The following is a 24,956-nucleotide window of genomic DNA, read 5'->3' as shown; positions in this document are numbered from 1 at the left end:
CCCACGACTGCCTGGCCTGTGGCGGCAGCTTCCACGCAGCGATGGAGGACACGGAGACTCACTGTCACACTCACGTCAGGGGGACGACCTTTTGAAAACCAGGTGCCGGGTTCACCGCCCTGAACAGCAGGGGCCTGGCAAGCTGCAGGACGGCGCAGCAAGTGACACAACGAAGACGGACACGCCGCAACAGGACCTGGCCAGGCACCGCCCTGTGACACCCTGAGGATCTTTATTGCAGCAAACACGCCCGCCCACCTCAGATCGAAGAGCAAAACACGGCCCGCTCCTCCGGGGGCGACACCCACGCAGAGCAGACGGAGTGACGGGAGCGGCAGTGGTGAGGGGCTACAGGAAAGGTGGGGACCGGGGTCACTCCCACCGTTCCTTTCCTGTCCTGATCACAGCCACGCAGCAGTGGGCCGCGTCTCCCTCGTTTCCAGTGCCCTTAGGGACACGCCCAGAAATGCGGCCACGGCAGCGTTTCGGAGCGAGTTGGCTGGGGCTGTCACCGGAGCCCGAAGCGTCGTGAAGGGCCTCTCGGAGCCAGTGGAGCCATCACATGAAAAACTGAACGATCAGGTTGGCCAGGCCCAGGAGAATGATGGCCACGTGCGCCAGGAGCCTGGGCCACGTCAGCCGGCCCTCCTGGCGGAGGGCGATGATGTAGGTGAGCGCCGGGTAGATGAAGACGAAGGCCAGGCCGCAGGCCGCACCCGAGTACCTGCAAGGGAAGAGCGTCCTGAGTCCACCTGTCTCACGCTTGCCTTTTCCCACTCACAAGGAAGACACGTACAGCGCGACTTAAACCCTCCTCAGCCCGAGAGCAGAGTTATCTGAGTCCCTTCTCGCTGACATAAATGAAGCAACTCATTTTACTTGCTAAGTTAATAAAAAGTATCATTTCCTGTTCATCTCTAGGGCATCTGCTCGGCAAAGAGATTCTTATTCATCTCTCAAATCCCCATCGTTCCTGAGTCTCTGGCTGTGGCTGCTTCCTCAGAAACATCTGGAGGTCGGCTTTCCAGCTTTGATGTTTCGTGAGCGAATCACACGTTCTGAGCATCTGCGGACAGCGAGCACCCCCGCCCCTCCCCAGCCCGCAGCCTGAGTATCAGAGACGGTCCCAGAGACACCCGGACCCGAGCCCGCGCCGTCTCCTCCTCGCTTTCGGGGGACGGTCCGCCAGGGACTGGAGTCCACGAGACCCGGGAGCCTCGGCTACTCTCTCGGGTGAGGCTGGCTCCCCGGCAGCGGCGGCTTCGCCCTGCTTTCAGGGGTTCGGAGGAGCAGCTCATGGAGACCCCGCAGCTCCCAGAGACTCTGAGGTCACAACCCCAACTCCCCACCGGCTCCTGGCTTCCTCCAAAGCAGTTTTTGGAGGGAAGAATATTCTTCCAGTTTTGGGAAGAAGAATATTGAGCAAAGAGCCATCTGGGATCTGAATTCTTCCCCAAACTTCCTTTGTGACTACAGTTGACACTGACATACACTCTCAAGGAGAAACAGATGGAGAAAATCAGGATGTAGCCTTCACAGATGAGAGAGCCTTCCCAGGTACTCCAAGAAGTTATATAGTATTTATTCAATGCAAGCCTTTATTCTGGGAAAGAAGCCAGGAATACAGTGGAAAATCACGGGAAAAGGGGGAAAAAGAGGAACAGGTGCCCCGAGTGAAGGGACACGGCCCTCCCAGTTAGAGCCCACCACTGCCACCAGGGGACCACGCCCGTGTGTCACCAGCCCGAGAGGCGGGCGCTCCACACTGTTACCGCACAGCCGCAGCCGCAGCCGCAGCAGGAAAAGCCCAGAGGCCCCGTGGGGCGGCCGCCGTACCTGATGATCCCGCCGATGTTGGGGTAGAAACAGGCCATGACCACTCCGGCCCCCACGATCAGCAGGTTAAGAACCAGCACGTGGAAGACGCTGGAAGTTGACGAGAGAGTTTGGAGGGAAGAAAAAAATATGAATGCAGGCAAATCATAACCCTCGATATGAAAACGCAACTCTTCACGAACACCTTTAACACCAGAATGTCTTAAACTTCACAAGGACATCGCAGCAGAGAGAGAAGGTGACCCCGGCCAGGCCTGGGGACGGGTGCTGTGAACAGTTCGTGGCTTGGGAACCGACACATTTTTAACCGATTATTTACCTAAGGGGGGGACAGACTGCACTCGCTCCCTGAGGAGGAACTGGTTAAGACCGTCTGTGTGTTGGTTACTGTAAACGGAACTTTTTCCCAAACTTCATCCAAAAGTTTTCTTCATCTGTGATCCTTTATTCCCAGTAAAGCAGGTCAAGGCACCTTTCACGGGGACGACTCTGAGGAAACTGGCGGTGAGATCGGAGTCGACCGGGGCCCCCCGGGAAGTCTCCGGAGCCTGGCGTGGCACCTGCCCTGGAGGACCCAGGACTCCGCCGTCGCCGGGAAGCGGTGGGGCGCACAGTGGCAGCCCCAGAGCGGGGACTTTGCTCTCCTTACGCATCCCACCTTCGGTGATCAGCTCTCACTTATGTGAAAACAGGTGGATGTTCGTAAACATACCGGTAACCGACTGCTCACATAACCCCTAGTTCCAATGAAAGAGCTGCTTCTCATTAGCTCATGCAGGTCCTTTATATCATTAACTTCTTGGCAACGTGTAGGTTAATCAAATCATAAGATAATATAGCTGGTATCAGACCTACTATAACTCCACTGTAAATAATTCCGGACGAGGAAGTGTTCTCTGTTTTTAAAGCTCTTCGGGGGAAATATCAGTGATGACCTATCCCCTGTAACCATGTCCGCGAGGCAGATTTTTATAGCAAAAGGGTCCGTCACGTTTCCAGACGACCCTGTGCACCGTCGCTGGTTGTGTGGCACAGCTGCTGGTCGAGAGAGAGGCCCTTACCTGGGGTACACGTCCCCAAACAGGTGGCCCAGGAGCTGCACACGTGCCAAGTAGCCCAGGAGCGGGTACACGGTCATCATCTGGAACAGCAGGAAGATCCTCGCGACGAAAGACAGGATATCACTGCTGGGGAAGTTGTCTAGGAAATTCTGACCCGAGACAGAGCGGAGCCATGTTAGAACCCGAATTCTGCGCACACACACAGGGAGCGGGGACACTGCTGCCCGGAGCCCACCCAGGGCCCAGGCTGCGTGCTGTGCTCCTTCGGTCTGTGGGGTTCAGAAGCAGATGGGGTTTAGTGGCGTCTCCAGACAGGTGACGCTGGCACCTTTTTCTTCCGGTTTACGGAGGGACTAAGCTGCAGCTGATCCGGCAGTTAAACGGCAAAGGCCTCGTCCTTCACTGGGGACAGCGGAGCAGCTCCGCGCTGGCAGGCCCGGTGACCGTCTGCCCGTGTGGGCTGCAAACTCTCCTGTGACCGCCCGCTACGCCTGCACCAGCTCGGCAGCGCCCAAGCCTCTCGGAGTCGAGGCCACAGAGTGCCCGTGTCACCAGGACCAGCGCCTCTTACCGTCGGACCCTGAGCGGAAAGGGACTTGTATCCATTCCCTCTCAGGACTCTGTTCTCCATTCGAGTTTGGCAGCTGAGGAAATAGCTCATCGCTCAGTCTCCCCGTGGAAAACGAACCCCACAGCTGCTCCCACCCCCTCGGGAGCAGGCCTGGCGTGGCCGCTCACACGGCAGGGTTTCCGCACACGCTCGGCCACCGAGCACTTCTGGAGTCGGGGGAGCAGCGGGAGGCCACCCACGCTGTCGAGACAGCAGGAGCGCACGCCGGCTCCCCGTGCCAGGCGGTGGGGCCCCGTCACTCCTCCGGGGCCAGGCTCGCTGTCCCCCCACTACACTCTCCCAGAGAAGCTTCTCTCTGACCAGAAGTCAGGCCCCTGGTGGAAGGCTACTGGGTTTTTTGTGAGAAAGTCTGCTGTCCATTGAACTCCAGACCACGCCATGCCTAGGTCCATGACGGGCTGAGCCGGACAAAATCTTACTTATAGCCACCTCCTAGTAAAAGCTTGTCTCTTGGGTTCTGTCCGTCCGTCCCTCTATCTGTTCTGCTGCCCGTCAGCAGGACACGCTGACCTCGAGGCCGGCTCACCCCGGGCATCCTGGGCCTGGGCTCTGAGTGCACGGGAGCTGGACATGCTCTTGGTGGAGGTGTGTGAGCCCGTGACCGCTGCTGTGACCCTTCCCAGAGGGTCGGGGGCTGTTTATTTGTGCCACAGGTGCCAGCAGGACACGGGCTTCCTCAGATGGCCTGTCGGAACACCTGTGGCACGGGCGTCCCCGTCCTCGATGGGAGAGCACAGGGAAGTTCAGAGAGGCTCGGGCAGGGCCGAGAGCCCCCGGGGGAGGGGGCGGCAGCGAGGACAGCCCTGCTGTGGCGTTGCCCGGCCGGCTGCGCGGGTGTGGGCTGGGGGCCGTCGCACGGAGCGCGGAGCTCACCTGTTCGATGCAGCCTTTGGGTAACGGCGGTGAGGGAAACGAGGCGAAAACCAGGACTCCGATGTAGAGGTAGGTCAGCGTCACCAGCAGGTAGGCGATGGACAGGTCCCTCACCTGGGAGGAGAGAGTGGCAGCTCATGGCACAGGGACCCCGCAGGGGTCCGTCCGAGCAGGGTGAGGGGGAGACCGACGCCCACCACGCTCCTCTCTGGCCGTGTGCGCACAGACGTCTAGGGCCCACCGGCTCTCAGAGCGTCACGGACACCGACGCACGTCCCGTTAAGTCAGCCTGACCGTGTTTTCACCGTTTGGGGGAAGCTGACGGAGCTGCCTCCTGCCCAGCTCAGAAAGTTGGCGCACATGGTGGTGCAACATGATAGAAATGCTGGCTTAATTTCAAAACCCAGTTCATCTGCTGAATTACAAAACATCTAACTAAAGCGATACAGCTAAGGACAATAAAAGAGCAAGGCTAAGCCACCCATGACCTATGGCATTAATTTTTTTATTTTAGTAAATTAACTTAAATCTTCAAAGCATGCCTAGACCAAAAGAGACTGCTACCTAGTAAAATGTATTAAATAAGAAAGAAAAGCTAGTTAAAGAGCAGGCAGTAAGCAGGTATCCAAGACTCACTTAATGAAGCCAAAAAGCAAACAAAAGGAAGTTAGACGCAGCTGCCCCGTAGCTGCGCCGCACGGCTGCCAGGTCAGTAAACACGGGCAGGGCGTCCAGGGAAGCGGGCCCTCCCCCGGGCGCCAGCCGCCCGGCCTCCCACTCCCGAGTGAAGTCAAGGCTCCGAGATGCTGAAGGCAGCTGGCTGTCGGGGCCCCACCGAACAGGCCTGCAGCCCCCCAAGCTGGTCTCCATCAGTGCTCAAGTGGCGGCCAAACAGTTCAGTACCAACTAAATTACGGCAAGAAGACAACTCGTTTTCCACTGCAAACAGAAACTGCTTTGCCAGCGAAGGAAACAGGAAAAACCACACACGATTTTACTTCGGTTTAACAACACGGTGACTGGACACTCGGTATTGGGGAGCGTTCGTGATCTTGGACCACTTTCCTCCACACGAGCTACAGCAGCAGCAGAGTCACACACCTGGGTGTTGGTGGATGCGGTTAAAAACCAACCGACACGCTATGAGAAGTCCTAATGTCAGGCCTGAGCTGATGTCCAGCTGGAAAAAGAACCAGGGGTCCCCCGACTTAGATGGCGTGGCCCCGCTGTGGCGCCCTGGGAACCTGGGTTGGGTAGGGGTGTTCGGTCTTCTCAAAGAGCTCCCAGTTACTCTGGGCTGAGGAAGGGGAGGCTGATCCCACCCCCAGGGATTCAAAGTCCCTGAAGCTCCAGGATCACCTCCGACTGACTCTGGCCCCCCTGACATTGCCTCTCGGGCTCCTGTGGGACAACAGAAACGAACCACCCGACGACTCTCCTTTTCCTGCCCTCAGGTTAGGATGCTTCGCAGTCACCCACCCGTTCAGCCTGCTCAGCGCTCCTCTAGAACAGGGCACTCTTGTCACGCACAAAGCCTTGGGGGCCTGCAGCTGCTCAGAGAGAGTGCCATAGAAAACGGAGAGCTGCCACCGAGGGGTGGTCCCACCCTGTGCACCCGGTCACTGCATCTCTCGTCTGGGCCAGACTCGCACCTCGGCAAACAGGAGGGCGGGTGTACGAGGCTGCAGCTGTCTTGGCTGCGGCACAGTGACAATGGCCTGTCGTTCACTTTCATTGTAAAGGTAATGCCTGCTCACGAGACGTGTCTCCAGTGGACAGAGGGTGTCCCTGACACCCACGAAGCAGCCAGCGTTAAGGGTCCTTAGGTCACGTTCCCATCTCCATGACTCGGCATCGAGTTGGGCCACACCACCAGGTGGGAGACTCTGGAGACAGGGACTGCCGTGCCTTCCCCATCTTTGTGTCTCTGGGACTCCAGCACATAGTAGGGACTCATTCACCATAGTAGGGTGAATGTGGATAAATAACAACCTCGTCTGCTGTGATTCTGAGGTGCGTCTGGGTGCTTGGCTCTGCGAGAAGCGGCACCCTGACGGCACGCATCATCCCCCTGAATGTGGGGACAATGGCGTCCTTCATGTCGTAGATGAAGGATCCGGTGCAGCGAGGTCCCACAACTTGTCTGCACCCACCAAGTGAGCAGCTGGTGAAGGCCACGGTCAACTGGAGTCTCTTGGCTCCACACCGCACGCCCTTAGCTACTGTGCGGCAGAACTGACCGCTCTCGTGCGCTGTGTCATAGCAGATAAACAGCGATCGAGACAGCAGCGAGGGGGAACCGGTGTGAGTGACCAAGGGCACACTGCGCGCACCGAGGACACAGGAGCGGTGCTGGCAGCAGAGTCTGGCCGTGCGGCCGACCAACCACACCTCCAGCAGGCGGAGGCCGAGAGCTGTGCCTCTGTCTCGTCCGGGGATCCTCCGAGGGGCGGAAAGGCCAGTTTGACAGAGAAGCGGCCGAGGTTCGGCAGGGTCCCGGGCCACGTGCCGCCCAGCGCACACACGCCTCGCCGCTCTGGCCGGGTCACTGCCGTCACTATACCCAGCCAGCACAGGCAGCCTCTCCAGAGCCCACGCAGCGGGAAATGGTCGCAAAGGCTGCCTTTCAGAAGGAGAGGCTCCAGGTAAAAACACGTAGTTGAGAAGAGGCACAAGTGACAATCTGAAGTGCAATGTGTCAAGAGTCCCACCCGTGGAGGTCTGTCCCATGTCTGGCGTGAGCACGATGGGCCTGCAGGGCTGGTTGCAGAGTGACAGGAATGTCTGCTCAGCGCCAACAGCACAAGGGTCAGGCGCACCATCGCAGATACGGCGTCTCGTCTGTCCCACGTCTCGTTCACGGTGAAAACACCCTGCGGTGGAGCTCGGACTCACGGCACTGCGGAGATCGACCACGCGGACCCCAGACACCTGCCCAGAGCCTCTGCTGCGGGCGGCCACCTACGCAGCTGTGTGGCAAGGCCCAGAAAGTACGCGGGTTAGGACGCGAAGCATCGCGACCTGTTTCTAAAGAACAGAGCAGGCTCTAAGACTAAATCAAGGCAGGCAAAACGAAACAGAAAAGGCGCTGTGCAGTTTCCGGTTCAGGGTGAACCAGGTCCATTCCCCTCCTTCCAGAAGAGTGTTCCCATCTCAGAATTCTAGGGGCCAGTGGTCCTCTCCACATGGCCGGACAACGGGACAGTGACAGTGCCGGGACACCTGAGGAAGCTGTGGCCGCAGCTGCGCGGAGCTTGCCTCGGGCTCTGCCCCGCCACCACTGGCTGTTTGCGCCCACAGGAACAGGTGGGCAGGAGCCATCGGACCTGATGCCAGGCAGCCGCGATGTGAAGCCCCTGCAGGCGTGTGCTGACGTGACCAGAGACACAAAGGACACGGTCTCAACTCCTCACCCAAGTGAAAGGACCGTCCCTGGGAGGCACCAGGAGAAGTAGCCCTTGTGCTAAAGGTTCTAAGACTATTTCACAGAAAGAAAATGAAATTTGAAGGTCACCAAGAAATTTGGAAAATCCAGATTCACCCAATTCCAGCTCTACTCAGAGGTAACTTGCAGTACATGTGTTACCAGGTAAAAGACAGACCTTTTTGGTCTAATTTGAGAGCTAGCTTCCTGCTACCCAGTAAGATTTGTTCTGCCTTCTCAGTGGCTCTGCCAAACATCACTTGAAACCCCCTTGGAGTCCCTGGCGCACCGGGCACTTCCTCGCCTGGCACATCACTGACGACGGCAGGCATCTCAGTCGGAGCTTCGCCACGACTTTGGTTGGATGGTTGTAAAAGATCAGATTAACCCACAGTCTGCACACAGGCCCCAAGGAGCTGGCTGACATCCGCTCGCTTGGGGTTTATTTAGTTTGCTCTCCTTTTTTCTACCGTATTAAGGTAGAAGGTTAGGTTATTGACCTGAAACCTTTTTTGATGTGGGTGTTTACAGCTATAAATTTCCCTCTAAGTACTGCTTCAGCTTGCATCCTATAAATTCTGATGTGTTTTGTCTTCATTTTCAATCATCTCAGAGTACGTCCTTTTTTTTCCTTGTAATTTCTTCTTTGCCCCATTAGCTACTTAAGAATATGTTGTTTAATTTCCACATATGTGTCAATTCCCCAAATTTCTTTCTCTTATTGATGTTTAACTTCACTCTGGTCAAAGAAATACTTGGTATGAATTCAAACCTTGTAAATTTATTGAGACTTGTTCAATATATGGTCGATCTTGGTAAATGTTTCCATGCATCTGAAATAAATGTCCATCTAGCTAGGGTTGGAGAGAAGACATTTATAAATGCCAATTAGATGAAGCAGGTTGATAGTGTTTTTCATATTTTCTATATCCGTTATTTTCTATTTGTTCTATCAGTTATTAATGGAGGGATCATGATCTCCAATTATAATTGTGGATTTGTCTACTTCTTTGTTCAGTTTTAGCGGTTATTTGGAAGCTATTTCATTGGGTGCACACAAATCTACGATTATTATATCTTCTTGATGAAGCGATCCCTAAAGATCATATGTAATGTGCCTCTCTCTGTCGGCCGTACTGCTCATTCTGAAGTTGACCTTGACATTAAAATGGCCACTCCACTTTCCTTACATTTGGTGCCTTTATGGAACATCTTTATACTTAAAGCAAGTTTGTTATAGACAGCATGCATTGTAGTTAGGGTTCATTTTTTAAATCAGTCTGACATTTCTATCTTTTAATCCCAGTATTTGGACCATTTTATTTAAGGTATTATCAATGTTATTTGGTTTAAGTCTACTACTGTCTTGCTGTTTGTTTTCTATCTGTCCCATCTGTCCCTGGTTTCCCTTTTCCTGTCTTCTAGATCCCGTGGGCATTTTTAAAGATTTTATCACCACTGTTGGCTAATAGCTGTCCCTCTTCATTTTTTAGTGACCACTCAAATAGGAGTCGGGGAACCATGGCCCACTGGTGAAATCTGGCCCACTCTCTGTTGTGGGACCACCGCCATTTGTTTGCACATCGCCTATGGCAACTGGATGCCACCGCGGCTGTCACAGAGACCACACGTCCCACGAGCCTTGAAATATTTACCATCTGAACCTGTACAGAAAAGGTTTGCCGACCACTGCTCGGTGGTTTAAATGTAAAAGTTAAGTTGCAGTAACAAAAATCAGTTCCTCAGATAATTACTCACATTGTTCTCTTGGTTCCTGTTGTTCTTTAAGAGTGTGATAACACAGTTATGAATAAAGAAAGCAAGGGTAAGCACTCCGGTCAACTGTGGAAACTGAAATCTTATCTCTAGGAGAAAAAGAGAAGGGAAAGCACATTAAAACTGACAGCTGGAAAAGGGATACACGCTGCCACAGGCCGATCACTAAAAGCCAGTCGTCTCTGTTTGTCCAGGGACGAAGAGCATCACAACATCTCCCAGAGCCCAGCAAGGCTAGCGCTCTACTCGAGTGCGGAGCTGGGAAGGGGCCGAGGAGGAACCGGGAAACCACCACTGCACAGGGTCCACATCGGTCACTCCTGTCTGCATCCGACTCCGGCATGTGGCGGGCAGGGTGCAGATCACAGCGGTGAGTCTGCCAAACAGAGTCCGTTCCTGCGCCATTCATTGTGAACGACCACACCATTTCCCATTCAAACGACGGGAACCGGCTTCTGCCCCGCCCTCTATCTTCTGTCTGCTGCCCCCGAGCCGGCAGGCGGTGGGCAGGGTTCGGACCCGGGGCCTGTGTAGCTCTATAGATCCTCCTCTTCTAACGCTTTAATCTGCCGGAAAAGCACTGTTAGGTAGGAACCATGGAAGGAAGAATCGGTCATTTGACATTTTTAGTGGCTAATCTAAAAAGCATCGCGTGAAGATGCTGGAAGTACAGCTCTGCAGGGAGGGAAGCAGCCGGTACCACGAGCTGCTGGGGGCAGGCGGACCGTGAGGGCTCTCGTTGCGGGGCGGAAACTGCAAGTGCACCAGGGAGAGGCGGGGGTGTTCGCCTCGGGCTGACGGGGCTCATCCCCCATCACCCACTCACCTACAGTCTCTAAATGTAGCAAAGTCTCTAAACGCACTGCAATAAGTGCAGAGCTGCTTTAACGCAAGAACAGTGAAGACGACGGCACTGGAAATCTGCATTCCACTCTCAGAATTACAGTAGAGGCGCTGACTTCGGAAAAACAGGGAAAGTATTATTTACACGTGATGTTATTTGCAGACATTCCTTTTAGGGAAACAATTGAAAAGCTTTTTAGTGAGAACTCAAAGTCTTCAAATCACAAGGAAAAAGAAAGGAACTACAGCACACGACAACCAGAAATCAACGAACAAGTCCTTATCCACCAACGATCAGCGCAAACGCACAGACCAAACTCTCCAAACGACAGGCGCAGTGGCAGAGCAGGTAAAAACAAAACAGCAGCAACAGCAAAGAACAAGAAACCCCGAACAAGGCCCAGCTGGCTGCGGCTCACCAGGGCCTCCGTCGGCTTTGAGAGCCCCCCAGGCCACGGGTGGAGGCTGACGCCCACAGGGTGCAGGGATGGGGGACTCAGGCTCCGCGAGGCAGGGGTCTTCGAGAAGCCCCCGCCTTGCGCCAGTTTCCAGCTGCTGCTTGGACCCTTCGAGGAGGCACAGTGAGGAAGGACGGAAGCACGGGGTGGGGGAGCGGGGAGACAGCTGTCACACTTTAGTCCGACAGAGAACGTGTGTGTAGAACGTACAAAGAATGCTTGGAAATCTATTTAAAAAGTAGAAAACTGGGCGAAAGACTTGAAGAGGCACTGGACAGAGGCGGTCATCCAAACTGACCCCCAGCAGCGAGGCTGGAGGACAGAGACAGAGCAGGCCGGTGTGGCGAAGACGGGCCCGCAGGACGCGCGGACGCTGCCGCAGGGCGGGCTGGCTCCGCCGATCTCCTGCAGGAGGGACACGCACACCCTCGGCCCAGCAAAGCCGCTCCTGGGAGACACGGACGAGGAGGACGGCAGAGCTGTGACGCTGCCAGTGGAGTGGACGCACTGCAGACGCACACCATGGGGCCAGTGTCCCCAAGGAACGTGGCCGAAGGAAGCCAGACACGGAAAACTACGCACGGTGCGTTCTACTTGTGTTAGTTACAAAAAACGGGCAAACGGCCCTTTGGGGTCAGAGGTTAGAACAGTGGGCATCTCTGCAGGGAGAGAACAGTGGCAGGACGACGAGACAGCCCTCTGGGCGCTAGCGGTTTCTGTTTGTACTTTTAATCCTCACCGGAGGACGTGCTTGTTGATTTGAGAGAGGGTGGCGGGCGGGACGGAGGGAGGCTGAAAGAGAGAGAACCATGAGTCGGTTGCCTCCTCTTGGCACCCCGACCGGGGGTTGAACCGGCAACCTTTGGTGTAGGGCTGACCCTCTGGCCAGGGCTCACTTTCTTCTCTCGTGCTGAGCAGGGAAGGGGAGAGGGTGAGGCTTGTCCTGACCCAACGTTCAGGGGGTGCTCCCATCCTGAGCCCTTCCCCTTCCGTCACTCACACGCTCACATGCGGAGGCTCCAGGGACCGCGGGCTCGGACGGGCCTCCTGTGGCGGCGGCCGGTTCCCGAGGGCGCCCACACGCGTCGTGGCCTGGCCCCCGCCGCCCACAGTTCTCTGCCTTCTAGAATCCACTCCTTCTCTCGTCTGCTGTCGCCTCTTTGTGTTTATTTATTCCTTTACTGATGTTTTAATGAATCCAGAAGAAAGTGGAGAGAAAGACACTTATTCACTCAGCGAGCAGGCGCTAAGCACTCACTATACACCACAGGCCTCGGGGAAACGACAGGATTGGAGAAGAATAAACATCGACGACGGAGCAGCCTGGTCTCAGAGGGCGGGCACTGCAGTGGCCGACACAGACACGCAGGGAGGCGTCAGTGCCTTGCCCTTCACTGCTTCCCTCCTGAACACTCGCCGCCTGAATTCAAGAACCAAACAGATTTGGGACGTTTCTGGGTAAATCCCTTCTTATGGAGACGGGGCACCAGACCAGGAGAATGGATGGGGCGTGTCCCACACAGGGAGGAGGACGTGCGGAGACAGAGGTGCTGGGCCCCCTGCAGCGCAGCGAGGAAGACGGTGTGGCCGGAGGGGACGACAGAAGAGCAGGACGGTGGCGGCAGATGGCGTCAGCGAGGAAGCCAGGGGTTGGGCCACCAAGCGCCTGCAGACTGTGACTTGTCTTTGCTGTGTGAGACCAGGGAAACCGCTTCCGAAAGTGGAGGTTTGAGGACGCGGCTCGGGCTGCTGGGTGTAGACCAGACCATGGGGGGCGGTTGAGGGCTGTGATGGTCCTGGGCAGCGGTCGGTGTCCTCGCCTGGCTCTTTTCAGTAGGAGTAATCAGGGCAGGCAAGCGGCACTCCGTGTGTGGCCTGATCACACGGGAAACGGGCCCCCACTTTCTGAGATGGTTGAGCAGGTGGGACGGGGTGGATGAGGAAGAAAACAGGCGTTTGTTGTTTGAGAACCCGAAGTTTGGGACACGAGTGGACACGCCCGTGGGGATGTACAGGGCGGGCGGATGAGTGAGTGTGGGCGTCGGCAGAGAGCCCCGGGCCAGAGACTCGGGGTTGAGACTGGTCAGCACAGGGACAAGGCCTGAGGCCAGGTGACGAGATGTGACAGGACTTGGGGTGAAGGGAGAGAAGGAGGTGTGAGCACCCAGCCCCGGTGACTTCGTTATGTGTAGGGGTCAGAACTACGAGAAGGTGCAGTGACGCACAAGGGTCAAGGGGGTGGGGCCGAGCGTGTGCGAAGGCAGCGTGTGGCCAGGGCAGGGGTGTCCCTGGGTGCCCGTGAGGCCACGGCCGGGCAGGAGGGGCCTGAGGAGCAGCCATTAGCACAGAGACCAGGCAGCAGCCCCACGGAGCGAGTCCGAGGCAGAGGCTGGGGGCCGGGGGTGAGCAGACACCCCTCGAAGGTGATTCCTCTGCAGGGAACAGGCAGCTTGCGGGGACGTGGCGTCGCGGGAGCTCAGGTTGGGCGGACTGGGAGGCAGGAGGAGCTGAGCAAAGAAACCGCGACACCCGCATGTGGTTTAGAGGAGGGAGGACGGCGGGCCGGAGCCCCGGCAGGAACGGACACGTGCCCTGCGTGCTCCCCAGCTCCCTGCCAGGCCACGGGCCCACGGCGCCGGGAGAGAGGTTTTTAGGAACGAGAGCAACAACGAAGCCGCCGTCAGCACAGCAGGTGACGTGAACCCCTCGTCAGGGCGGTGAAGACGGGCGCCCCCAGAGCTCCCCGGGTCTCGCCAGCCTCCGCTCCGGGGAGGTTCCGATGACGCTACGGCGGTTCGCCTCACGAGCGAACTGACACGCCCAGCCCTTGAGGTCCGGCCCTCCCTGTCACTCAGAAGTGGATTGCAACGAGTGGCTTGGTGACCAGTGAGACAGTCTCTCTCGTCGTCCGAGTAACTGTCTGCACTCCCCTTGCCCTCACGTTTATCTCCCGTGTCCCACCATCACAAGAACTTTTATCACTAAAAAATAAAACAAACCAGCGGGGACCGAAGTTCAGAAGCGAACGCCCGAGGCCGTTTTTTCCAACTGGTGGAAGAACCGGCAACCGGCGTGCCACACACTCCGGGGGCGAGGACGGAGCCCCAGCGCCTCCTCTGTCCTGAATTTGCACGGACTTTTTCGCCTTTGTGGGCTTCTAATAGAAAGAATACAAAAAAACCCCAACAAAAACAAAGCTGGTGCAGCTGTGCGTTGTGAACACAAGTAACCATGGTAACCAGCATGAACAACACCTGCCAACGAGCACCGCTCGGCCCACCAGGAACCTGCAGGGACGGTGACGCCGGAGGAGGAGCAGGGGGCAGCAGACAGCGGGACTGCTGCCGTCGGAGGGTGACCCCGTACCGGACAGAGACGGAGACCCCAGACGGCCTGCACCCACAGGCGAAGACCGCAGGCAAAGCCGTCTCCTGAACCAGCGACAGAGCTCCGTGCTACCGCCCCTACTCATGTCCGCAGCCCCGGGGCGACAGTCACGTCCTCTTGCTAACCTGTCCACTCGTTCAGCACTGTCCACTCATTCTCTCATGGGCTTCTGGTGTGTCCAGATCCTCTAAACTTGGGTGGAACCTGAGGAACTGCCAAGTTACAACCACGAGAAAATAAGGCGGGAGGGAACACGCAATAACCGCTGTTAGCCTGGAAAACAGCAGTTAAAGGAAAACCCTGAGGGGAGCAATGGCGTTAGGGGCACTCCTGTCCGCCTGCACCGACCGCCGACTGGGCTCAGTCTCTGAAATCCTCGGGAGTGTCTGCTCGGAAAGTCTACCGGGGGCGTCCAGCCTTTGGGCGTCTCTGGGCCACACTGGAAGGAGAAGAGTTGTCTTGGGCCACATGTTACATCCGTGGTGACAGGTCATCACAAAAAAATCTCATCATGTTTTAAGTAGACTTGCAATTCTATGTTGGGTGGCACTCACAGCCACCCTGGGCCGCGGGTTGGACACCCAGGTGTAGACGATGCCTTCTTGACATCTCAGGTGCACTGTGACTTGAATGAACTTCTGCCCCCAGGCAGAATGACAAAGGGCCTTCGACCCCCAATGGCAAGGTGACCAGAGCAATTTCAGCTGGACTCGGGTTTCCGCTAAACAGCACTAATAAAAATGCCCATCACTGGATTTAGAATCCCACAGTCAAAAACAGCTAACTTAAAGGTCACATTGTTGCAATTTCTTAGTTCTCTATTTGGCTAAAGCAGCTCACCTGGTACAAAAAATTCTGTTGGCTCGAACCAGTGAAATTCCAAGTGAAGCCCCAGGCGAGCAGCCTTCAGGGTGACGAGGAAAACCAGGTAGAGGACGGACACCGTGCCTGCGAGAGAAAGGCAGAAACCAGCCGTCACCTTCACACCGGGACAGGCCATTTAAAAATCTACCTCTGTTCCTGTGCTCGGGCCAGCCTGGAACGCCGGCCCTGTCACTGGTGATGCCCATGGCGACCCAGGCGGGACCTGAGGGCAGAAAGCAGCTCCGTGCATTACTGGAAAACAGCAGGAACCACGGAGTGGGCCCGGCAGGCCCGGGGGAAGCCGAGCTGCCCCAGTGATGCCCGGGCGCGCTCAGCGGAGGGTGCGTGCCGAGGCCCTCACGGCAGCGCCGGGTCACGCTGCAGAAAACTGACTACGTGGAGCTGACCCACTCTCGGCACGGGAAGCCTCAGAGACAGTCAGCAGGTTGGAACAGCCCGTCACGACACTTGGAGAGCGACAGGCGGGAAGTCCAGTCGCGGATGCGGGGCGCCAGCCCATCTGAGAAGGTGGTGAGCCCAACAGCCTGGAGCCGTCTGCTCCGGCGCAGGGTGACTTCTGGCCGCCGGGGCCACCTGCTGGGCGGGCGGACCCCAGCCCCCCTTGCAGGCATTGCACGCAGGGCAGAGGGAGCCTGCCGAGCTTCCCGGTGGTCTACAAGGCCGAGGGTCTCCTGCTAAGGGACTGGGCCCAGGCAGCATGGAGTTGAGTCGGGGAGGTCTCCGAAGGGACCAGATGCTCATTCTCCTGAAGAAGCTGCCGACTGAAAGGAAGCCCGGGCACCGCTCTGCCCGCTGAGCACCTGCTTCTGTACGTGGGTGGGTGGACTCTGCACGGTCTGCTCCCCAGGAAGGGCGGCAGGCAAGCCCAGTCAGAAACCACGGACACGCCGCGTGGGCTCCACTGTCGGCCTGGCCGCCGGCCGACGCAGAAAGGGCGCACGCAAGCGGCCACCAAGGGCATGCCCACCGCTCTTGGCTCTGTGTGTCTGTCCGGCTGTGAGGCCCAGGCGTGCGGGGAGGAAGCCCGGCCTCGTCCTTCGCTGTTCTGGAAACCCCAAACCACCTCCTCGCGGCCCCCCGTGACCCGTTTCATACTCTCGGCTGCCTGCCGGGGGGCCAGCTCTCCAGGGGAGGGTGAAACCCACACCCTGCTGGGCTTATCCACTCTTCATGGCTGACACCCTTGTGTTCAGTGAGCCAGATCTGAGCTCTCAGGGGAATTCCTTCGTCATCTTAAGGCTGTAAGGGAAGACGTGGTCAACACATCATGGCGGCGGTTTCAGCAGTCTCTGGAACACGGGCTCCCAGAAAGACGTCGCCGCTCCCCGGAGGCAGGCGTTGAGAGGGAGGCAGCACCAGGATGAGCAGGGGCGGCTCTGACCTCAGAGTCGGGGCGCGGGACAGCATCCAGGCGGCAAGGCCGGCGACCGCGCCAGGCCAAGCTCTTGAACAGAAACTGCGGGGAAAGGTGCTCCCTTGCCTCCCTGAGCAGGTCCTCCCGCTTCCAGCCTCGGGAGCTGAGAAGTCCTCTACCGGGCACCTGGACCCTCCTCCTGAATCTCGCTCACGCCTCCAGGAGCCCCGCAGCTCGGAGAAGACGAGGGAGGCGTGCTCAGTGGCAGCACCGCGGCAGCCCCATAACTTGCCCTCTGAGGACTCGGCGTTGAAACTCTCACTGGCATTTTTCTCTGGGCCAGACTCCACCGAGAAAACCCCGACGCAGGGTAAGGAGAGCAGGAACAGGTTAAACAGGGAGGCCCGGGACATGGCTCCCCCTGCTGCCGGCCGTATCGCCGACCTGTGGCCACAGCGTGGCATGCGGCACGTGGCCGTGGCTCACCTAGGATGTTGAACTTGGAGAAGAAGGAGGGCGACCGGAAGTTGAGCAGCGGCAGGAGCAGCCCCACGAGGTAGAAGGGCACCGTCCTGGACTTGTCCCACCACTTTTCAAACGGCTGCAGTCCCGTGCCGTTGGCGTGGATGACCCCCGAGCCGTTGTGCGGACGGCCGCTCCCTGGGCCTGGGCAGATCACTGCAACGGGAGACCAACCAGTCAGAGCAGAGAGCAGGGGACAGGGGACGAGAGCGGCTCTTAGAAATCTCTTACCAATAAACAATTAGAGGGGGAGGAATGTTAGAACATTTTGAGGCATATCCTTAATTTCTATAGAAATTATCATATTATCCCAGCACAAAATCCTCTGGTTCCCCTGCCAGAGAGAAAACCGTGGGCCCGATGTCCACAGTGAGGTGAGAATATCCTCTAGGCTCCCTGTTCGTCGTGATGAGAACACACGCCAGGGCCAAAGAACAGGCTTCTTAAAACAATAAACCAGACGTCTGGCTTTGGAGGAAAGAGCGGATGTGGTGGAGGCAGCCGTCTCGACATCGCCGAGAGCGAGTTACTGAGCAGAGCTTCCTCCCGTGGCCGGAGCAACGCTCCTGGAGCCAGGCACCCTCCGCTGCGGCCCAGGGGCCCAGGGGCCCAGACGCCAGCCAGGGAGCCGGGCAGCACGTTCATCTTCCTACCCCTGACCGTGAGAGGCAATCTCTTCTCCCAGCAGCTACAGCGCAAACCATTCTCCTGGTTTCCGATTTTGCGGGAGTGTTGCTGATCCGCAGCTCTCCGTGAAGAACCCGCAGTGCGGGCGAGAACTGCTCACGCTGAGCGACAGCCCCGAGCCTCACCAGTCACAGGGACCGTGACGGACTGACTCGCCGCGAGCTCTGGCTTTAACTCCATTCTGTCTCCGTTACTGGCACACGCCACAAAGCCACACACCCCGCTTTCTGTCTCCTCCTCTCTTGGTCACCATGTCAACACGTACCTTTTCCTTCTGCACCCGGCATAGGAGAAAACTAACTCGAGTCTTTCTTGTGCAACAATTCCAGTGCGAAAAGCACCGGCTGGGGCAGTAAACTGACTGTGAGAGATGAACCTGGGGCCCGGCTCTCGGTTACGCAACCTCGCCCGCCCCTGCTGCACTTTCTCTCGGTTTCCCTGTCCTGGAGGTGCGGGCACCAGTGCCTCCCTGCGGAGAGGCTGCTGTACGACACTCGGAACATTGCCGGCCCGCGCCAGCGCCCCGCAAACGCCAGCTGTGGCCCTCCGCAGGAGGGAAGGAGGACTGTGCCCTGCTCCCACCACGCCACACCCTGCTCGAAATCAGCAGAAAAAGAACCGAAAGGTGCTGGTGTCGGCATGTGCCATGGCCAAGAGGAGGGAGCGGGCTGTGCTGGTGCTGGGCTCCCCGTCGGGGTGTGACCGGGGTGCTCACGCCCTCAGCTGAGGGTCCCAGGGTTAGATACGGACCCACTGCTTCCACCGACGGTGCCAGGACAGCTGCAGAGATGGAGCTTCTCTTGCAACACAAGGCTGTCACTTGGTCCTGAGAAAATTCTGACACCAGGAATGCAGTGCAAGAGATGTATTTTAAAATCACGCTGACGTGTTTAGGCATCGATCAAAGATGAACGTGTGCGTGCCTGCAGAAATAACAGCCAGCACATCACTCACTAGTTCCCCAGGGCGAACAGGTAACTAGGGGCAGAGCGAGACCCTGCGTGGCCGACACTGGAACGCACACCCCGAGGGGAGAGGCTTCCACCGTCCCCTGTGTCCCAGAGCCTGGAGCAGGCCCGACACACGGCAGGCTTAATGGCTGTGTCGTGGGTGAGCTGTTGTTTCAGCCATCAGCGTGCTTCCCCATCAACGTGACACCACATCGGATTCTCTGAAACCCCCTCCCCCTGCCACACACACCAAGCTTCAGGCGACGGGCAAGGCTCACCGCAGCACTGTCTGGGGTGACTGAACGCAGTCACGGTGACTCCCACGCCCCTTCTCCCTGTGCCTGCCTCACCGGACAGACCCATGCACCACTGATGTTCATGTTCAATGGTTAAAGGAACATCCCTAAAAAATTAAGATTTGTTTTGCCAAATCTTCAATTTGTCCATATTTATTAACGTCTGTTCATTATTAGGAAGTTAATTATTCTAAGGATACAGATTTCTGTGCCTTACATATTGGTAACTAAAACAATAAACGTCTGAAACAGCTAAGAAACCGAGAGCTCTGCTGCCAGGCCAGAGGGACCTGCGGTGACAGCTGAAAACGCGCACTGAGTGGCCAGAGGTAAGCAAGACCTGAGCTACGACCGCGACCGCGTCACACGAACTGAACATTGTCTCGCTCACGGCTCACATTCCTACAGCCCTTGGCGAAGTTGGTCTTTTTCTTTCTTTTAAACACTCTGATTGTCAACCATTTAATAGTGGCTCGGTTAACGCAGCGATAACAATTTCGTGCTAACTGCTGACCTAAAACGAAGGCAGAGGTTCTACCTTAAACCCTTTTGAAGCGAGGTGGGGAATGAAAACAGGCTGAACTTGGATCCCAAACTACTCACCAGGGTTGCTGTCATTGGTGCTCGGCACGGCATCTGTGTCATTGATGTGGTGGATAGAGTCTAAAAAGCAAGGGAAAATACAGTTTAGCACTCACCGGGAGGTGCTGAGCTGGCCACTGCTGGAGTGTTTCATCTGCGACCACAGACTCGGGTCCAGCGTATGGCACGGACCTCGCGTGCCTGAGCCCAGACCCCGCCTGTTAGCGCAGCTCCAGCTTCGCACCCCGCTCTGGGCACTCGTACCTGGAGAGGATTTTTAACAACCTACCCAGAGACGGCATGTAGTTCAAAGCACCAGAATAAAGACAGTGTGCATCGGCTCCCATTGATTTACGTAAGTGCAGTTACACCTTAGACCAAGTTCTAAAGTCTGTAAAGCAGGGAAACCAACACTTATAGTGGCCGAGTTTGTCTGGAAAGTCATTAAAGTTTGTACAAAGCATAGTAACGCTTTTACAGACCGAGGGCTGCGCAGTGGTTACTGCGCACACTCAGCTGCGCTGCAGGAAGCAGAGAGAGGGGCCCGTGTGCTGCCTGGACATTGATCGTCCGACGGCCAGTGAGGGTGGGGGGGTGTCTCCTGCGGGCCCGAGAGAACGCAGTTCCCTCTGTTCGACGTTAACCTTTATAACCTCAGTAACAATAGAAGTGTTCGATGAAAACTCCAATGAGATGTGAAGACGATGGATCAGACTGTACGGCCAAGCTCGGCCCGCATGTGAACTCTCCATCCCCAGGGTCAGGGTGGGAGAGGAGAAGTTCAGGCCCGGTTTTCACAGTGTCTCCAAGGGCGACTAGGGGTTTCAGATCTGAACTGCAGGGTCGCTCCGCAATGCCTGATGCCAAGACTCACCGCAGGCGAGCAAACAGTAACACCTGGGTGTCAAGTGTCCAAGTCTCCCCTAGCCCACGTGCACGAGGAACCTAGACTGTGACCTGGTTTGGAATGGAGTCTCTGCAGGGGCGGTCCAGGTAGGGCGAGGTCGGACTGGGGGAGGGTGGGCCCTGAGTTCAATGCCTGGCGTCCTAAGAGAGAACAGGGGAGTTTGGACCTAGACGTGTGGAGGGACGACAGCCCTGTGAAGACAGAGGCAGAAATTGGGGTGACAGAGCCACTGGCCGGGGACGGCCCTGCCAGCCTGGCCCACCAGGAGCCGGAAGAGGTGGGCGGGGCTCTGCCTGCGGGCCTGAGGGGGAGCAGAGCCCCGCGGGCACTTTGACTGCACTTCGGGGTCTCGGGGACCGCGAGGGGGCGCGTTTCCCTTGTTATAAGCCGAACAGACGCCCTGGCGCCTCAAGGCCCAGCCAGGGTGGCTCGAGGAGGGAACCCAGGCCGGCACCTCACCAGAGCAGGCGGACGGTCTGAATGGAGGGTCGGCCCCACGCCTGCCACGAGAAGTTGGATCCGGTAAGAAACTTGGAAATGTACGTCGTGACTAGCAAGTTGAAGCTTTCCCAGCATGTAAGAATGGTTGAGTAACATTGCAAAAGTTATTCAATTTGCTGTATTGACAATCTGAAGGAGAAAACCTTAGATCGTTTTAAGAGATGTGGGTCACCTGTTTGATAGAATCCAGCACACGTTATAAAAACGCTTAAGAAATGGATAGGCAGGGGCGCCTTTAAATGACCAAAGGGGCGCCCACACCTACGACGAACCCCGGGAAGGACACATGCCCCACAAGCGCCCCACCGCCCTGCTGCCCCTAGTTCAGGCCCCAGCCCCGTTTTCAGGGGGCTGCAGTCTAAAATTTTGTGGTAACGATCAAAACAACGCTTACAACATCTGCTGGAACTTAGGAACACTTTATATGAACTAGAGAAGTTGAAGGAATGTTATTTAATCCCAAATTAGTTTTTGGAAATAAGCACACATTAAATCCGAGATCGCAAGCACAGAAAACAAACTGAATCAGGTACGACTTTCAGAATCACAAATGGCACTTTCAACTGTGCTTCTCCCCAGTCCAGACTCGGAGGCCGAAACAGACATCGCTGGAGGCTGTGCCCGGAAGCACCTGTGTGAAAACGCAGCTGCGATACTCACTAAAAATAAACTCCCCGGTGTTGAAGAGGAAGTTCGACATGAGCACCCAGTACACGACCATCGCTCCGATGAGAGACACCAGGGAGAAGAGCAGGCTGGACCACTGCCCGAAGGAGCCGAAGTAGTGCTGGCAGACGTCGGGGTACTCCCAGGCCGAGGTGTCCGCCGACGCTGGGGGGCAGGAGGGAAGAACCAAGTTCGATGTCAGTCACATACCCCACCGCCACAGTCTGTGTCCCCAATTAACCCGAACTCAGTCACAGACCACGGGTGGTCCACCAACAGACATTAGACCACATTATGAAACAACAGAAATGAAAACCTCATAGAGCAAACACAGGGAAAGAAATGCAGGTCAACGGAATAGCACAGATCACCCGAGAAATGGATTGAAGTGTAATACAGTGGGGTAACTAGTGAGAACAAGCAGCAAACCAGGGCGGGGACAAATCACTGGCAGAAGCTGTCCCCCGAGCGCACCTGGGACTATTAACTAGTGACATGGGGGGAGTCTTCCTGAGTGACACTGTCCACCACACATGCCAGTTTAGGTTTCACACAACTGAGTTTAAAAAGCAAGTAACAGGAGAGTCAGAAGCCTGTAAAGACAGACCCTGAGTGTTTGTCCTTCTGTTGACTGAATCGCAAGGGCAAAGGTGAGCAGATACATAGACAAGCTCGTGGGAGACAGAAGCCGTTCACACACCGAATAGGGAAAACCAACCAGAGCCAACCAAGGGCTCACCCCGCGTCTCCTGACCAGCTCAGCAGCCCTGCAGGAGCACCAGGGGCTGGCCGGCGGGTGACGAGGAAGGGACGTGGACAGATTTAGAAGGAAGTGCACCCCAGCTTCGGAGGGACAGAGGACCCTGGACAGAGCCCCGTCCGTGGACTCACACTGGCTACGAACCAACTCACCGGTGCACGTGCACTCAGGCCCTAGGTCACTTTAAACCTGAGAGGGTGTCCCTGCTCCAGAAGGTACAGAGACACACGGAGGGGAGTGTGTGGGCATAACACTGAGAACTCGCTGCAGGGGGCCATCGCTCCCATTGTCCTGTTTTTCTAGGTATATTTTCTATTTTTAGGAGATTCCAACATTGAGGCCTTTCAGTAGGGGGAGGTCAAAACAGTCACCATTTATGGACCAAGAATCACAGACTTCTCAACTTAGCTCTTGCAAAGAACCTATTTTTAAAACACAGCTTTTAAAATTGTTCTTATAAGGAAATGAGCAGCGTGAGTGCCTTCTGCAAAGAACTCCAGCCTCTCGGGGTGTCCAGGGTGGCCCCGATCGGGTCAGCCTAACACTGGTCGGAGCAGCACGTCCTGGGGCACAAAACGGAGCCCCACGCATGCAGCAGGCGCCCAGTGGCGGTCGGCCTCTGAGCTGAAGGTGGCACAGGCGGCTCTGAGCGCGTCCCCGTGGCCGGCTCACCGATCAGGGCGCGAGACTCCACCACCCGGTAGCAGCAGTACAGCGTCAGGAGGCCCATGAGCAGGATGACACACACGCCCGTGGTGAATCCAGCCTGGAGGGGGCGGGGACACGGGACGACACGGGTCAGCACACTGCAACACACGTGCACCGTCCCGTGACGCTGCCCTAAATAATTACCGTGCAACCTGATACACGGTTACGGTGAAACCACTACATTTAGTGTAAAATTAAACGCGATCATCTATTCTCTTTAAGAAGTTACGTGGGCTTATTAAAGCCTCCAGCGTACGACTGAGTGTGTCTGTGAGTTTCAGTTTCCTGTCCCACGCACGAGGGAGACTGGAGGGTTTGAATTCGGGGGGTGGGCACACAGCGCAACGCACAGACCTCGCACCGCAGAAACGTCCACTCGAAACCTATGCCGCCCTCTTCACCAACGTCGCCCCAGTACAGGCAAATGAAAAACAAACCAACTTCAAGGTCACTAAAAACCCACCATCAAACTTACAACATAAAGAGGAAACAACCCGGGCTACAGTCGTGCCCAACAACCTCATTACCTGCTTTATGCCCCACGGGATGCTCAGGATGGACGTGCCCATCATGGTGTTCCAGATCATGAATCTGAAAGCAGAGCCGCCGCAGCCCTCGTGAAGGCTGGCTCCTCGCACCGTTCAATCTCGGCAAGTTAAAGTAATCGGTCGCGTCCAGGTGCCCGGGGTCGGGCCACGCCCCCCAAAGCGACTCACGCACATGGTCACCACGCTGGCGTTCTTCCCATGCCCGTCCGTGTAGCTCTGCAGTCGGTAGGCGGATCCCAGGGGGCTGTACACGTAGCACTCCTCCGGGCCCGGGACCACATGGTCCGGGGCGAGCTGGGGGGGCAGACAGAGGCGTGAACGCCAGGGCATGACCACCACGGGCTGTTTTCTGTGCACCAGGGCACCTGGCGCCGGACACACTTCTAAATGTCGCGAGCAAACAGCAGTACGTGTCCCTGAGACACAAACGCAGCCCCCCTCCCAATGTGGTGGAGACCAAAAGAGCAAGAATAGCAAGGACCCTGCACAACGGACTGTTCCTCCACAATGAGAATGAATTCCGGGAATGAGCATCTGTGAAGTCGGTTTTCCCTCCAGGTTTAGGAGGAAGGAGGCAGGAGAGCCAGCAAAGAGGGCTGGCGGTTCTGGGTGGAGAGGCCTGGGCCTCGGCCGAGGGCCAGTCCAGAGCCCGGCAGCCACTGGACACCTGTGAGCTGGCGTGGGCAGGCAGGGAGCACAGACAGCTGGTCAGGAATGAGCGGCCAGCCGAAGAAGGACGGAGAACTACAGCCAGGCCATTCGGATGCTTCAGCAGCTGACGGGCAGGTGCGTACGGGCACGAAAGGAACAGGCAGAGCAGGGTCTGAGAGGCAGGACAGAGACTGAGGGGAGGAGCCCTCGGAGAGGCGCAGGCACTCAAGGGAGAGCGCTGGCGCGGGGCAGCTGTGCGCCCCTCAGGCTCCGATCTGCGTGGCCTGCACACAGGGCTCCCTCCTTCGGCCTCCCCACTTCGGAGGGAAAAACGCAGTTTCCTGCTGGAATTCCGCCGCGGCCCTGAGGGGAGCCCTTTAAAACACAGGGCTCCCAGAAAACGGTGGGGACATGGGCACCTGTCCCTGAACACGCCAGGGCACAGGGCTGGTGCAGGTCCCCACTTGTGGCTCTGATGGGTGCCTTGGCCGCCTCCCAGCCCGCTCACAGAGGGGGTTCCACTCGCTGCCCACGCCGGCCCAGCTCTCAGGCAGGCGACCCGCCGACTGGCCCAGCCAGCACCGCTCAGACGAGCGTCCAGGGTGAGCACAGGCCGTGAGCAGCTGAGCTGGATCTGGAGGTGCCGGGTT

At 57.0% G+C, this 24,956-nt stretch overlaps 1 protein-coding gene across 6 annotated transcripts in view; it reads right to left on the bottom strand.

Annotated features, from left to right (window-relative positions):
- Positions 1-213: 213 nt before the first annotated feature.
- The window catches only part of SLC38A9 (solute carrier family 38 member 9), a 40,986-nt gene continuing 16,243 nt past the window's right edge, over positions 214-24,956 (bottom strand). For 5 of the 6 annotated variants that reach the window (XM_037145139.2, XM_053657226.1, XM_037145138.2 and 2 more), the window contains 12 exons: positions 23,828-23,949; positions 23,635-23,698; positions 23,072-23,165; positions 21,634-21,804; positions 19,587-19,646; positions 17,015-17,206; positions 15,130-15,237; positions 9,584-9,690; positions 4,402-4,515; positions 2,898-3,046; positions 1,837-1,926; positions 214-724 (listed from right to left, as the gene is read on the bottom strand). In XM_037145139.2, coding sequence (XP_037001034.2) covers positions 559-724; positions 1,837-1,926; positions 2,898-3,046; positions 4,402-4,515; positions 9,584-9,690; positions 15,130-15,237; positions 17,015-17,206; positions 19,587-19,646; positions 21,634-21,804; positions 23,072-23,165; positions 23,635-23,698; positions 23,828-23,949 — 1,437 coding nt within the window. In that variant the 3' untranslated portion in view covers positions 214-558. Of the gene's footprint in view, positions 725-1,836; positions 1,927-2,897; positions 3,047-4,118; positions 4,516-9,583; positions 9,691-15,129; positions 15,238-17,014; positions 17,207-19,586; positions 19,647-21,633; positions 21,805-23,071; positions 23,166-23,634; positions 23,699-23,827; positions 23,950-24,956 lie in introns of those variants that run through there. The other variant, XM_053657227.1, reaches the window with a different exon arrangement.

This window comes from Artibeus jamaicensis, unplaced genomic scaffold (assembly GCF_021234435.1).
Source record: "Artibeus jamaicensis isolate MK-2021 breed Jamaican fruit bat unplaced genomic scaffold, CSHL_Jam_final scaffold_369, whole genome shotgun sequence".
NCBI lineage: Eukaryota > Metazoa > Chordata > Mammalia > Chiroptera > Phyllostomidae > Artibeus > Artibeus jamaicensis.
This window is presented reverse-complemented; position numbering and strand designations above follow the sequence as displayed.